At 36.9% G+C, this 14653-nt stretch overlaps 3 protein-coding genes across 3 annotated transcripts; 1 reads left to right on the forward strand and 2 right to left on the reverse strand.

Moving 5' to 3' along the window:
- The first annotated feature begins 929 nt into the window (after positions 1-929).
- Positions 930-3943, forward strand: LOC113274884 (protein RETICULATA, chloroplastic-like). The gene is made up of 7 exons (XM_026524297.1): positions 930-1717; positions 1799-1897; positions 2105-2325; positions 2516-2585; positions 2768-2847; positions 2936-3000; positions 3329-3943. Exons 1-7 carry the CDS (start codon positions 1100-1102, stop codon positions 3520-3522), a joined length of 1347 nt encoding a protein of 448 aa, XP_026380082.1. The 5' UTR covers positions 930-1099; the 3' UTR covers positions 3523-3943.
- Positions 3944-4996: 1053 nt separating this feature from the next.
- LOC113274886 (CASP-like protein 4A4) lies at positions 4997-6122 on the reverse strand. The gene is made up of 3 exons (XM_026524299.1): positions 5641-6122; positions 5413-5548; positions 4997-5288 (listed from the first exon to the last, which is right to left on the reverse strand). The coding sequence occupies exons 1-3, from the start codon at positions 5892-5894 to the stop codon at positions 5103-5105; spliced, it is 576 nt and encodes a 191-aa protein (XP_026380084.1). The 5' UTR covers positions 5895-6122; the 3' UTR covers positions 4997-5102.
- A 348-nt stretch (positions 6123-6470) lies between these two features.
- LOC113274885 (bifunctional UDP-glucose 4-epimerase and UDP-xylose 4-epimerase 1) lies at positions 6471-9586 on the reverse strand. The gene is made up of 8 exons (XM_026524298.1): positions 9038-9586; positions 8805-8940; positions 8613-8714; positions 7834-8061; positions 7651-7732; positions 7477-7559; positions 7271-7362; positions 6471-6979 (listed from the first exon to the last, which is right to left on the reverse strand). The coding sequence occupies exons 1-8, from the start codon at positions 9289-9291 to the stop codon at positions 6895-6897; spliced, it is 1062 nt and encodes a 353-aa protein (XP_026380083.1). The 5' UTR covers positions 9292-9586; the 3' UTR covers positions 6471-6894.
- Positions 9587-14653: the final 5067 nt, after the last annotated feature.

Genomic DNA, 14653 nt, shown 5'->3' on the forward strand with positions numbered 1-14653 from the left:
GTAGAAGTGTGCAACCAAATGAACAAGGTGTATTTAACTGCCACAATCAGCTAACCGCTGCTTATGAGTTTATCAAAGAAACATTTGTTGTTTCTTTCATACCATATGCTCCACCAAACTTCAAAATGAAGCATTATTTATTTTTTCCAGGATTTTGCTTTGGTAGAACTCCGGTTCTAAATGACAGACTTCACTTATTTAAACAAAATCCAATACCGACCAAATCTCTTTAAAAAATACCTCCACACTTGAGAAGTGTGCTTACACTGTATAAACAAGTAAGTATTTGATTCTTGGTCAATTTCTTCCTTGACCATGTCTTTAAATGTAGGCAAACGCAACCACTCATTTCTAATAGTTAGCTAAGCCATAACAATTAGATACTGCAGATATGCAACATGCACTAGCCCTTGCCTAACTCGCAAAAACTAAGTATATGACAACACCATCGGCCTCATACTTTGGCCGAGACTCATATAACCACGACACATAGTGATTGTATCTTTTTAGATTCATAACTTAGCTATATTTAGAGTTTTTGACTAACACCTTGTTTGTTTGGGTCCAACTCGCGGTTCGAATCTGACTTACATGTTGTTTGTTATTTTTATATTTTTCTGATGTCTGACTCGAGATATGCCCGGCTCACACATTTGACTCAAAGCTATTTGATTCGGGTATCATTTTGTACCTAACTCGAAGCTATTTGACTCGGCTTATACCTACACCAATTAATAAGTTTTGAATCAGCCGTTTGATTCAGATATAGATGACTCAAATCCAGACCAGCCAGTTAAGTCCGGAAGAAAAAAGAAAAAAAAAACCGTAAGCCATGGCTCACCCTACTTGGATTCCAAATGAACCTTTCTCGGAAACCCATAGGCCATAGCGCTTTCAGCCTTGGCAATCTTTGCATTTAAGGACTCAACACTGAACAAACCTGAAGTACTGTATCCACTCTCTTTCTCTTCTCTCTCTAATTTTCTGGATAGAGAAAAGAAAACCCCAAAATTTTAATTTCTTTTGATTCGATCAGATCAGGGTTTCATCCTTTAATCACCCCCTAAAACACTTAATTTGTCGACTAAATCACAGAAAAATGGCAGTCTGTTCACAGAGGATTGGATTATCAAGTTTTGGTTCAGTAAATCAAACAAGAACAAGTCATATGATTGTCAAAGTTAGGGCATTTCAGAGTTTGAGAAATGGGGTTTTGGGGAATTCAGTAAATGAGGTTACTCTTAGTACTAGTTGTTTATACAATACAAGTAATGGTAGGCATATTGAGAGAAAAGAGAAAAATGGGTTTAGGGTTTGGAATTCGTTGCAGCCGTCAGATTCTAGTGAATCATCATCGACTTCACCTGTGATTGCGATTACGAAAGAGGAAGTAAAAGATGGTGTGGTGGTGAAGGATGTTGATGATTCTGAGGGTGTTAAGGTGAACCCAGCTGTTGATAATGGAAATGGTGGCGCTGGTAATGGGAAGGCTGGAGGTGGTGGGGGAGGAGGAAATGGGGGTGGTGGTGGTGGTGGTGATGATGGAGAGAATGAAGAGAATGGTAGAGAAGAGAAGGAGTTTGGGCCAATTATGAAGTTTGAGGAGGTGATGAAGGAAGCAGAAAAAAGGGGTGCAAGTCTTCCTGCAGATATGTTAGAGGCTGCTAAAACTGTTGGTATTCGCGAAGTTCTTCTTCTTCGTTACTTAGAATTGCAGGTAATGTGGTTCAATTGCGATTTTCACAATTGGGGATTTTTTCTTTATTTGATATGTATTTGTATGATGTTTTGATTGTAGGGTTCATCTTGGCCCTTGGGTTTTTTAATGAGGTCGTGTGCTATGCTTCGGAACCGAATGCTTGCTGATCCTGCTTTCCTTTTTAAAGTTGGAACCGAGGTTTGTTTACGATGTGTAGTCGTCTTTTAAATTCTTTATGGAGCTCTTTGTTAGACCCAGAGAGATATGTTTATGATTAGCCCCACAGAGGTTAATAATGCGGAGCGCCTGCATCGTGACCATTCAACAGTTATGCCTGCAAATTGATCATGCTTTTCTATATATCCTGGTATACACACATTCACACCAATTTTTTTGTTTCTGTAGATAGTTATTGATTCTTGTTGTGCAACCTTTGCTGAAGTTCAAAAAAGAGGCAAAGACTTCTGGGCAGAATTTGAGTTGTATGTTGCAGATCTTTTGGTTGGCATAGTTGTGAACATCGCTCTTGTCGGTATGCTAGCACCCTATGTCCGCTTTGGGCAAGGGTCCGCTTCACAAGGATTACTTGGACGCATGCAACATGCTTATGCAGCTTTACCTAGCAGGTGAGGGGAATCATGCTTTTGCATTGGGTCAAATTTTGTTGTGTTTTCTCGGATAAAAAGTGTCAGTTTGAATTGGATTTAAATGGCAATTTCGCCTGCAAGCTTAACGGTTAGATTTTCAGAATGTTATCTGTGCTGTATTATCGGGTATTGGAGGATTCTACTCATTTCCATGATACCTTGTTTGCAGTGTGTTTGAGGTTGAAAGGCCAGGGTGTCGGTTTTCAGCTCAGCAAAGAATTGCAACATACTTCTATAAGGTGAGTTTTTTCCTTCAAATGTTAATGCACACACACAGGCGCGCCCGCAGACTCCCTTTTCTATTTCTTTTCTTTTTCCATTTCAATGCATGGAAGTTGTTATTGCACGCATCTGTTGTCCCGTTGAACGGAAATGCTATCTTGTTTCTTTCACTGAAATTAACATACATGTCCTGTACTAGGGCCTTATGTATGGAGCTGTTGGTTTTGGGTGTGGTCTGGTTGGGCAAGGCATTGCAAACTTTATCATGACTACTAAACGGTACTATTCACTTGTGTCTTGACATTTCCACCATTATCATTTAGCTGATGGTTTTCTCTTTGCTAATTTTGTTTATTTTTGTGATCAGGAGCATTAATAAAGCAGAAGATGACATCCCTGTGCCACCTCTAATAAAAAGTGCAGCTCTTTGGGGTATGCTGCCACTCTGTTTTTCAGTGTCTTGTTTAAATGTTACCCTTACTGGATAGTGTTGTTCTTGTGCTGCACTTCAATTGAAAACTGAAGTAATTTTGACGTGTGGTCAAAGCCTACGAGGCTGTTGAAAACAAGATATCGACCCCAAAATAAAGAATAAAAAGTTGAGAAAGCCAAATGTGTTAAATCTAATTCGTATATTTTAAGGCTCGTGATACCATGAAATTGTTGCAAAAGATTTGAGCTGTTTGCTCCAATTTTTCAGAATTTTGGATCCTAATCTTTGTATTCTCTTCTGCTAATCACTTTGGGCATTATCTTTCAGGTGTATTTCTGGCAGTTTCATCCAATACCCGATACCAGGTTGTGAACTTACTGGAACGACTGGTTGAAACATCCCCTGTTGGAAAGCGGGTCCCTGCAGCGTCTTTGGGATTCACTGTTGGTATTCGATTTGCAAACAATGTTTATGCAGGCATGCAGTTTGTGGATTGGGCCAGGTGGAGTGGATGTCAATGAGAAAGCAAGTATCACGCCGCACCAGTGCTAAACTTTCTATCGAGTTCTTGCGCTGGAAATTCAGCACCAGAGTGTTTTCTTGCTCCTATTTAAGTTAACCTTCGGAAACAGAATGGATGTTAGTTGTGGTGCAGCATGAAATACTTCAGTAAAAACACAGGAAAACGTTAGATAGCTCAAGCCTTGTGGTTGAATCCTTGTAGCGCTATTTTGTTAAACCGGCAATCTACCTCTTCATTCAGTAGTTAATATACTTATATCTCTGGTTGGGATCTAGTAAACCCATTGAAATAGAAGTAGTTAAATGTTTCTTTTAATTTGATATGTTAAAGAAGATCGACTATGACCATTACAGTACAATTCAAGTTGTAGTATTTTCCATTTTGTTGTATGAGTTATATTCATGATCCTTCATTTAACTTTTTTAACAAATCTTTGGTTTTGTTTAGTCAATGAGGTTTGGTACAAGGCTTGCTATAGCCAAACCTGAAAAAAGCAAGTAATTCTGGTTTGCATGTAGTAACTGCAAAAATCACATGTACAAAAAGTCTCACATTGTCAACCCAGCATCATCTCATTTCCACCAAATTTTATGTATTTTTCTTTTCATTTTCAGTATGCATCGATTTTATGTATTTCTAGCTTTTATCGACACCACCAACAAAAGACAAGGTCAACTGATCTCAGCATAAGATCATTTCCAGACAATGGATATTTAGAAGACGAACACTCAAGGCTTGACAGCAAGGGACAGTTCGAACCTGGAAGCCTTATCCAAGGCCTTAGTGTCAAACTCACCAGAAAGTGTCAAGAAGGACTTGCGTTTGAGCTCGTGTTGCATGAGAACAGCAAGCTTCCCATGGTTGTGACTTGAGCCTGTATTTACTTTTTTTCTATGTAAAATTACCTATACCTATTTTACTGATCACAGATCAGCTTCACTTGTGCATTTTGCCAAAACGAAAAAAAGAACAAGAAAAAACACAAAATCACATCAACAACAACAACAAAAAATGGGATGGGTAAATTCGCTGCAAAGTTGCAGCTATGCACTGGTCGCTCGTCATCCCCGCAAGGAGCAAGCTCCGGGTTAAACTACAGATCCTGTACGCTTAACTCGATGCTGGTTACTCTGGTCTGGCGGAATATAAACCAAAGGAAAATGAGTAACCCACGCGGTGTGGGACTAAACTATTATAAGCTAAATAAAATACCACCAAATATCTGTCTGTTTTAACTTTTAACTTTCCTCCCGAGCACAGGGGTTCTCAAATTAGGAAAGGGATTTGTTTTTTTTTTTAATGATTTCTCTCTTTCGCACACATATTTGGAAGGATCAAGCGAAATGATCGACTTGTTCTACATCTATGAGTGTGTGTTTTGGTTTTGGAGTCGTCTTATTGACAAAGCAATTTTCAGTCAAGGACATGGTGAAGAATTCTTCAAATCTTCAGAGGTAAGAAATTACCAGCAGTAGTGTAAAATTGTATTGGATAAAATTGTTGATTGACGCCATACACAGAAGAAAAAAATGGATTTTAAGTTATACTCAATCCAACCTCTAGAAATGGAGGAATACATCACCAAATAAGTCTTTTACAAAGTTTGTAACCTGACTGAAGTGTAGAAATGGCGATTATAACGAACGTGATGCACGACATACTCGCAGACACAACCGCAGACTTCCAAACCGATGTTGTAGGTATAATTCGATGTATAGTAAGTACCAATATTGAAGATGATGAAATCAGAAGATAAGCCACCAACTGCAAGAAACCAAGAAATATATCAAAACCATATGGTATAATCCTGGTTTCTACTACTAATAGAAATTATATTCAGCACTTGGAGCATGATTTTAAGCTTGCAGAGATTTTGAATTACCCTCACCTGATCAAGAATGAAGCTGGAGTAATCTGACATCTTGTCAGAGATAAAACGTGCTCTATATGCAATGTCACATACTCCTTTGAAGAGTTGGTAAGCTGAGTAAATAGAAGCCAATATTGATACAATAAAACAGTACCTGCAACAACCAACCATGTCAAAAGTTCATACTCCATATTGGGCACTTTTTTGCAAGCCAAGCTCAAAAAGTAAGAAGATAGAATTACTTACGTTAGTTCAGCGGTATTAAGGAAAGTAGAAGGCTCATAATTTCTGTACTGAGGTGATGGAAAAACAAGACATATTGCAGAGATGAAAGAAAAGAGCAAGCCAGCAAACCGAAGAAAGAGATTTGCGTAACGAAAAGCGGGTTGAGAACTCAAACTCAAGGTGGTGGAACCTGCAACGGAGAACGTAAATGGCGAAGGTGTGGGCAAGGGTTCTTGAGACGGATAGAAGATGATACGCTGTGATTCCCCTGCCATTTACATTCCCCTTGTGTTACTTTCATGTATACATAATCAACCTATCATCATCAAAATGGAACAAATTTGGTTGATTTGTATAGTCTTCTTCAACTACTCCCTCAATTCATTGGAAATTTCCTCAGAGAAGTATGGCCTTTCAGTTACGGTAACAGACAAAAAAACTAAACTTGTAATACATGATGACTGAAGAAAAATATGAACATATCAAGACTTTTTCTTCAATCTGTACCACTTGTTGCCGTCATATCATAATGACCGACGGATTGTCTTACTTTTGGTGTATGATGCTTTAAAATGATTTAGGTTTTTGATGATATTTTAAACAAACTTTGTTAGGTGAAATGGTTGAATCACAGTGCAACTTTTCCTAGAGTCCAAAATTTCTATTGTAGTCAATGCATTATCTCAATGATGTGTAGCTTGCGTATGGTTTTTCATTCTGCAACGTCCTGCCAGTTGGATGAGTTGTTGCCTCTGTGGTAGGGTGTTGCAGTTGGTCCTGCAAAACTACTCATCCATGTCCTAATTTACCTGACAAATTTTTTTAACTGTGTACATGAGCTCTATGATTTATTGCACAGCATAAAATCTTGAGATTTACTCTGAATTTCATTAATAATAAATACATACAAGTTGGATGTTACAAGTCTAGAGGAGTAACATTGGAGGTAGGCTAGGAGCACTGACATTTTAGACTCCTGAGAATTCATTTCATAACATTGAAATTCTGGATACAAAGTGGAATATACACATTGGTAAAAGAACCTCATGCTTTCAGCAAAGGATGGATTAGAACAGTCCACTGTAAAAGTAGGAAAACTGAAGTAAAATCTTCGTGTCTTTTTATTTCTAAAAGGGTCGGTAAAGTTGGTCCAATACCCTTACCCATACATCATACCGATAAGAACGGAGAAAACGTTATTAGTTCCAAGTAGATATTTGACATTTATGTAGGAGTTCATGAAGGCGCATTTGTATCTCTTTATTTGATGTATCTTCAAGGTTTGCCTTGGTAACCCCATGGGTTATTGCTTGCCCAGTTCCACTGGTCTCTGCACATGTCCTCTATTCCATATTTTGCCCTGAAAACGGTATTTCAATGTTAGCTAATCACAAATGCAGAATAATCACTTTGAAGTTTCCATGTGGTCATTTTAGCCAGAGTCCTAATTCCCCCCTCTTGTAGGTTCTCACCTAAGCTTAAGATATTGTCAAAATGGTCTTAGCTAAAGATACTAAGCTCAGAGTTACATTTTGCTATAGACTAGTACAAGAAGAAGCTTGCATATGAATTCGTATGATAGAGCAAAACCACACAAGGCAGACAAATTTTAGGAAAGATACTTATAGGAGGCTTAAATGAACAAACTTACTTCCAACCAAGTTCTTTTTCAGCCTTCTCTGTAGAGGCATAAACTGCAGTTGCATCTCCTGGTCTTCGTGGACACAGCTTAATCGGGATTTTCTACAAAAAGATAATTTGAATTTAACAGATTGAAAAAAGACTACAATCTAGGTACGTCAAACAAGTACTAAACAACTAAAGAACCTAGATAGAGAATGTTGGGAAGACAGATACCTTGCCAGATGCCTTCTCGAATGCAGAGACCATTTCAAGCACAGATGTTCCACATCCAGTTCCTAGGTTGTAGGCGGTACAACCTAAACCAATATACACATCAGTATCATAACCGATATTTTTTCAAAAGATGCCTTTACATTGTCTATTTCAAGAGGGACAGAAAGGAAATACCTATATCCTCGGAGATGAAAAGCTTTTTCAAAGCAGCTATATGACCGTCAGCTAAGTCCATCACATGAATATAATCTCGTACCTATACATTACAGGATTCAGGCATTAGGAACTGAATTCTTTACAGAACTACTAAAAAAAATAAAGAATATACGGGAAACAAATCAATAAGTTCATTCTTACCGCACTACCATCCTTAGTGGGATAGTCATGACCATATACATTCAGCTCAGGCAATCTACCAACAGCCACTTGTTGGATGTATGGCATAAGATTGTTTGGAATACCCTTGGGGTCTTCACCAAGTTTACCACTCTGATGAGCTCCAACAGGATTGAAGTATCTAAGCAAGATAATTCTCCATTCTGGTTCTGCCTTTTGAATATCACGAGCAATTTCTTCAAGGAAAAGCTGAGAAAGGAATTTGAAAACAGATGAAGAACTATTAGATAGTCGAACTAAATACCAAAGGATGACAAGATATGTAAAATTCTCATTGAACGCAAAAACCCAACATTAGGATAAATATGGCTCTTGGTCTGGGAACATTTCCGACATCAAAAACCAAACCCAAGAACCATGTTTCATAGATCCTTTATACAAATAGGAAGAAATCTTGGAAACGCAGGATGGTGGAAGGTGTCAATGTCATATCCATCTCCACAGCAGCATAAATTTTATTCCAAAACATGTTTGGAAGATTAATATTAAGAAAGAACACTTTAGAAATTTGCAATTAGGTACAATCCTGTGACGAAGAAACCAAACTGTGTTGTTGCATGTTTTTTAGTTAAATGTCCTCATCTTCACAGTTGTGCACCAATTATGCATTCAACAGTAAAAATACAGCTAACATATCCTAAATTTGGATTAAATCCTACTTCTTACCAGAAACAACCATATCCTTCCATTTGATTTAACCATACAAAGAACATTAGGTAATTAGCTAGTCAAGACGGTACCTTGGTCCGACCGTAAGGATTCATGGCAACTAAGTTGAAGTCCTCAACACATGGAATCTTCTCCGGTTGCCCATAAACAGTTGCAGAAGATGAGAAAACCATCTAAAATTAGACAAAACAAACACCATATTAGTTGGTAATCACTCCGCTAAAAACATGATTTGTGAAACAAAAAACCTACAGAAATCTTACATTTTTGCATCCATATTTAGCCATAACCTCATAAAGATTAATAGTTCCAACCAAATTGTTATCAAAATATCGTCTAGGATTCGCAACACTCTCTCCAACAGCTTTAAGTCCAGCAAAATGAATCACAGCATCAAACCTGTCACAATTTTTTCACACACCCATTTCATCAAACTACTCATATTCATTCAAAAACAAAAAACAAAAATCAAAAAATCCCAAAAACAAAAATTTACCTGATGGTAGAAAACAATTTCTCAAGATCATCTTTAATCCTAAGATCACCAAGATGAAACTTCAATTTCTTAGATAATTCCTCCCCAACTAAACACCTAACTCTCTCAACAGCTTCTTCCACAGAATTATCAAGATTATCAATGATATGAACATTAAACCCTTCATTTAAAAGCTGAATAACAGTATGTGTACCAATAAATCCAGCTCCACCAGTAACTAATATAGCCTGATCAAAATTACAAGCAGAACCCATTTCTAAAAATCAAATTTTAACAAAACCCAAGAAGAAAGCTTTTCAAAAGAAGTTGAAACAGGAGAGAATTTTAAGAATTTGAGATAAGAAGAAGATATGAGAGAATAGAAGAAAATATATAGGAGAGTGGTTTGAGCAAATCAAGGAACAAAATGGATAAACATCATCATAAATTGTGTTCTGTTGTTGTTAAAAACAACAAAAGCGGCACAAAGTATGAGTTGGCAATAGAATTTCATTTAAGATTACTCCAAGAATAAAAATTTGTTATCATGATAAAAGTAAAATTGTTCTGTTTAGACCAAAAATAGTAAAAAGAATTGATTTATTTTTTCTCTATATAACTGTGAGTCAATTTGATGATAAAACAGACAGTGGTGGGACAAAGCTAATTTAAGGATACTCAACTCTTAACCGTATATTGAAGGCTCCAGAAGGGGTATGCCGTGCAAGGACATACACTTACAATCTGTCATTGCAAACTCTGATCAATGTGCACTTGCATCTTTAATGGTTGATGGATGTTGTCTAGTACATCATCTCTTATCAAAATGTTGACAAGGTTGTGAAATGATTGCAATTCTGTGTACGCTCTTTTGAAAGCGCGTTGATGAAAATGTCATTGGTTAAGTAACTAACAATTGGTCTGATATGTAAACACTCGTTAGAAAGTGTGCACAAAATTTGGTTTTATACCTTTAGATTGGTTTTTGCAGGAGAGCCAGTGTAGATAGTTGGTAGGCAGAAAATGGCTTCGGTAGAGCCTGTGACTAATCGGAGTTGCAGGTTGATCTAGGCATCAAAGGACTAACTAGAGTACTAGACTGGCTGCTGCAATAGGACATGTTGGGGAATCCAAGTTGCCCCGACCCTTTATCAGATGACTTATGGGAAAGTTTAATCTACAAAATCCATGATTAAATCAAGAAAATGAGATGACTAGATGAATTTTTTATTTTATTTGATGACTTAGCCTACTGACAAATTGTGGAAACATTCTGCTTTCGAGTTTAACACAAGATATATTATAATATTATGCTGTCACAATATATTCAAATGATTTTCAAAGTCACTCGTGAATCATGATAGGGAAAATTGGAAAAATGTCCCAATTCGGGGTGTAATCTTGAAAAAGTGCCCCAACGTTAAAAAAATGTTAGAAAACTACCCCACCGTTAGAAATAGCAATTAAGTCCACACGTGTGAGTTCCTACGTGCGGGAAAAAGACAGAAATATCCTCCCCGCTAAGATATTGCAATGTATGCGAACAATCCGACGGACTAAGAGGAAGACGAGAAGCACGCGAGTACCACGTGTGTGTGGGAAATACCTTAAAATCGCACTAAGAGGGAAGGGTCGAGCATTTTTTCATTATCGTTTTAGATATGAAGATGAAAAAAATACAGAACGTCGAGAGAAAAGAAAGAAAAGAGAAGATCAGGTAAGGTAAGGTGTTGATTTCAGATCGATTATAACGTTAATATTAACAGTTCACTATTAAGAATCGTTCACTTTACGTTTCAGTGATAAAAGCTCGAGAAAATGGCTGAGAAATAATTTCAGATGAGGAAAGTTGAAGAAGAAGACGATTGGGGTTGATTTGATCATCGAAACAAGTAAGTAAATATAACCCAATCCTTTATTTTGCTTAAATTCCATGATGTGTTGTGTTAAAATGAATTTGTGTATTCGTGATTGGGAAATTGAAATTGCAATTTAGGGTTTATTTCTGTAAATGAAATTGAAATTGTAATTTAGGGTTTAATCAAAAACAAATTTAGGGTTTTCTGTAATTGATGGAAGGAAGTGTTCCATGCTTACTATTGATAATATTTTTTTTTCTTTTTTGAAAATGATTTCCAGAAATTTCCTTAAGGTATTAATCACTGTCTCAATTGCCAAGCCGATTGCCTTCTTTTTCTCAAACTGTAAAAATGTTTGGTTTTGAATGAGCTTTCTGCATTTGGGGAAAACAAAACAAATAAACTAAATGACTGATAAGCAGTGGGGGGCCAACAAAGAAATGAATTAGGGTCCAGAATGTTGTTGTTTGATACCTTCCACTTGTGCGAATCTCCCTATGTCTTGTGTTTTATATATGTTATTATATCCCTTTCTGTAACTGAAAAGTTAAAGGAAAAGAAAGTAAGAAACGCAACTTCATCTTAATGCTTTAAAAAAAACAACTTGATCTTTATGACTGAGTGTATAATCTAGAATGGGGTTTAGTCGGATAAGAAGCTAAACAACTTGTGAATTGAAGACAAGAAAAAGTTCACTGACAAGAGTTTTTCTCTCTCTCAATCTAATAAATTTAATGGATATGAATCATATGATGTTGTCTCTAGTGTGATGAAGCTATGGGTTTGTTTGTTTTGCAAAACTAGTTTGTAACATGAATTGATTTTGTAATTCAGGAACCAAGCTAAGTCATTTGCCATTGAATCAACTACTTTTGTTTAAGCATGAATATTTGATCCTTATTTTAATTAGATCATGAAATGGGTGTGTTGATTTTGTATTCTAAGATATGAATTTGTGATTTTGATTCTTGGTTTGACGAAAATGATGAATAATGAGAGGAGAAAATGATGATTTAACTCGTGTATTAGGCAGCTCAAATTCTTTGATTGAACCGGCACTGACTTAGAAATTAGTGACTCAGTGCTTTACTTTACTCGTGTATTGGGAATTTTTATGGGCACGGGTCATAGTTGGGTTACCCCGTCTTCTCCGCCCGGACTCCTGCAACTTATTTCTGGTAATTGTTCAATCAATAGCTTTTAAATGTTGTATCTATAAAAATGTGAAGTAGAAGTCAATTATATTGCCTAGATATGCTGAAATTAACAAAAAAGAAGAAAATTAGTTTCAAAATTTGAAAAACTTGAAGAAGAAATCAATTGATACATGAATTTAAGTGTCAGATGTTTGTATTAAAGCAGATAAAATGGTTCAGTTGTGAGTTTTTTAATGCTTGTGGGGATTTTGACATGATTACATTGAATTTTGGTTATATGTATATCAGGGTAATATGGATAGGAATATTAAATTTGCTGTGAGCAATGGGAAAGACAAGTGCTACTGCTGCTGCACCATCTAACTCTGCTGCGCCAGCTGCCTCTGTTTCAAAGAAGGTTACTAATGCTGCAGGTCCTACTGCTTCTGCTGGTGCTACTGGTTTTTTTTAATCAGACTACAATGGCACAGTTAACATACAAAACCAGGAAAACAATATTAGTGCACCATCAGCAAAAAGGCAAAGAAAGCCTAACTCAAAGTATAGCTAGTTATGTTCTCTTTGTTCTAGTGGTGATATTTGTAGTTATGTTTATAAGATGTAAGACAATATGGTTATATTATGTTATGGTAGAAACAAGTTGACAATGTGGATGTTATGTTTCATTTGAACTAGTAGTGATAGTTATGTTTCAATTTCGTTGAATGAAATTCAATTTATGATTGCATATACGATTGGCAATTAGGTTTCATCAATAAAGTCATTTTCCTTTTGAATTGTTCACATAGTTTATTCAATTTATGGTAGCTTGTTTAATGAAAGGTTGGATGCAAAGATGGATCCACGTGCAACAATCTGGGAGGAAGGACATGAAAGCCATATCTCGAAAATAATATTCTAAAATGGTATTTTGTGAAGCTGTCACATGTCTTTCACGTGCGTGAAATCCTCCTCTTAGTTCGTTGGATGATCTGCATACGTGGCAAGATCTTATGGGAGGTGGGTATTTCTGTCTTTTTCCTGCACGTGGGAACTCACACATGTGGACTTAACCGTTGTTTTTAACAGTGGGGCATTTTCCCAACCTTTTTTAACGTTAGGGCACTTCTCCAAGATTGTACCCCAGATTGGGGCATTTTCCCAATTTTCCCATCATGATAAGGTTGATGAGCTATTTCTGTTAAAGCTGACATTTTGGAACCGTCATACTTGTGTATAGGTCGTTGAGTAAGACCATCAAATTATTCAACTGGGGTAATAAAGTCAGCGAGGTGAGCTCATTGCTAACTAAGCAATCGTCTTGTTGCCATAGGCAACACTTAAGCTAGTTTATCCCAAACCCACGATATATCTATCAAATGTGGAATCCACCTGAATAGCAACCGGGACAGGTGACTCATTGTTCATTTCTATGATCAACGTACCCTCTAAACTAGACAACATGCACTCATATTCCGTCATGCTTTTCTCCATTATATCACCAGCGGAAGAAGAAGACAGGATTTCAACGGCCTCCTTTGGAGTTAAACCTATCTGACGTTGCACAATATTGTGGTGGATGAGAACCTCGGAAGTGTAGCTCCCGTCTTCAAACAGAACAACAAGCTCATACTCTGAGCTATCATCAAAAGTAAATCTAGATAAACCATACATGCAACCCTGGATTTTAAACTGGGTTCGTGCTCCGGCATTATCCGCCTTCTTCCACTCACATTTTTTGAACAAATCAGCCAAGTATACGTAAGGCATCTCTTTCTGTTCAGGGGTTCATCTGTCTGAGTTGTCTTTAACAATTTCATCATGATATTTGGGTTCCCAAACAGCGATAGTAGCGACATCCGCCTTCTTCCGATCCCATTCTTTGATCAAACTAGCCATATGTGGAGAGCGCATCACTTTCTCTTCAGCAGGTGTTGAGGCCAAAAGAGGAGTAACCCCTGTTTGCGTTCTCTCGCTCATAGGAGGCTCGATTACTTCTTCAGCTGGTTTCTTGCGTGCAGTTTCCAAATCTTGCGCCATTCCAGCAGTAATAACAGTATTGATTAGGGTTAGGGTTTAAGTTTGAGGAAAGCTATTAGGGTTTAATGGTTTGCCTACTATACCATCTCAGCATCTCTACCAAATGTTTAAGGTTAGACATTTGAGTCCAATAATTTTATGTGTACACTCTATAAAAGGCGTTAATTTGATATTAATATTTTTGGTTAAGTAATTAGCGACTAGTCTAATACGAAAAGTTTTGTGTACACACTATGAAAGCGTGTTAATTTGACATTAAGTGTGCACAAATTAGGATACTAATATTATTATTATTGGTTAACTAATTAAAGACTTGTCTACTACCTAAAAACTCATCAGAAAATGTGCACAAAATTGAAGTTCTAATGCATTTTTTATAGCTATTTTCAATCCCGTTATGTGGCGATGAGGCTTCCGACTGAAACTCTTAGCAGAAGAGCCAGAATTAAAAAAAAAGGCTTCTTTGAACAATAATCCCCGAACCTTCCCCTTTATCAGATGACTTGTGTACAGACTAGGCAACTTTACCTGTAATCAAGAAAATGGGCTGTTTAAATGAATTTTTATTTACTGACAAATTGCAAAAACATTCTGCTTTCGTG

The sequence above is a fragment of the Papaver somniferum genome, chromosome 4 (genome assembly GCF_003573695.1).
Source record: "Papaver somniferum cultivar HN1 chromosome 4, ASM357369v1, whole genome shotgun sequence".
Classification (NCBI taxonomy): Eukaryota; Viridiplantae; Streptophyta; class Magnoliopsida; order Ranunculales; family Papaveraceae; genus Papaver; species Papaver somniferum.

Coding starts and splice junctions, on each gene's coding strand:
- LOC113274886 (XM_026524299.1), bottom strand. CDS start 5,894: ATGGCAGGGGAATCACAGCGTATCATCTTCTATCCGTCTCAAGAACCC. Junction 5,549..5,640: donor CTTAATACCGCTGAACTAAC/GTAAGTAATTCT, acceptor TGGTTGTTGCAG/GTACTGTTTTATTGTATCAA. Junction 5,289..5,412: donor CCAGCTTCATTCTTGATCAG/GTGAGGGTAATT, acceptor GGTTTCTTGCAG/TTGGTGGCTTATCTTCTGAT.
- LOC113274884 (XM_026524297.1), top strand. CDS start 1,100: ATGGCAGTCTGTTCACAGAGGATTGGATTATCAAGTTTTGGTTCAGTA. Junction 1,718..1,798: donor TTCGTTACTTAGAATTGCAG/GTAATGTGGTTC, acceptor TTTTGATTGTAG/GGTTCATCTTGGCCCTTGGG. Junction 2,326..2,515: donor TATGCAGCTTTACCTAGCAG/GTGAGGGGAATC, acceptor CCTTGTTTGCAG/TGTGTTTGAGGTTGAAAGGC.
- LOC113274885 (XM_026524298.1), bottom strand. CDS start 9,291: ATGGGTTCTGCTTGTAATTTTGATCAGGCTATATTAGTTACTGGTGGA. Junction 7,733..7,833: donor CCACTAAGGATGGTAGTGCG/GTAAGAATGAAC, acceptor TGTAATGTATAG/GTACGAGATTATATTCATGT. Junction 7,363..7,476: donor TCGAGAAGGCATCTGGCAAG/GTATCTGTCTTC, acceptor ATCTTTTTGTAG/AAAATCCCGATTAAGCTGTG.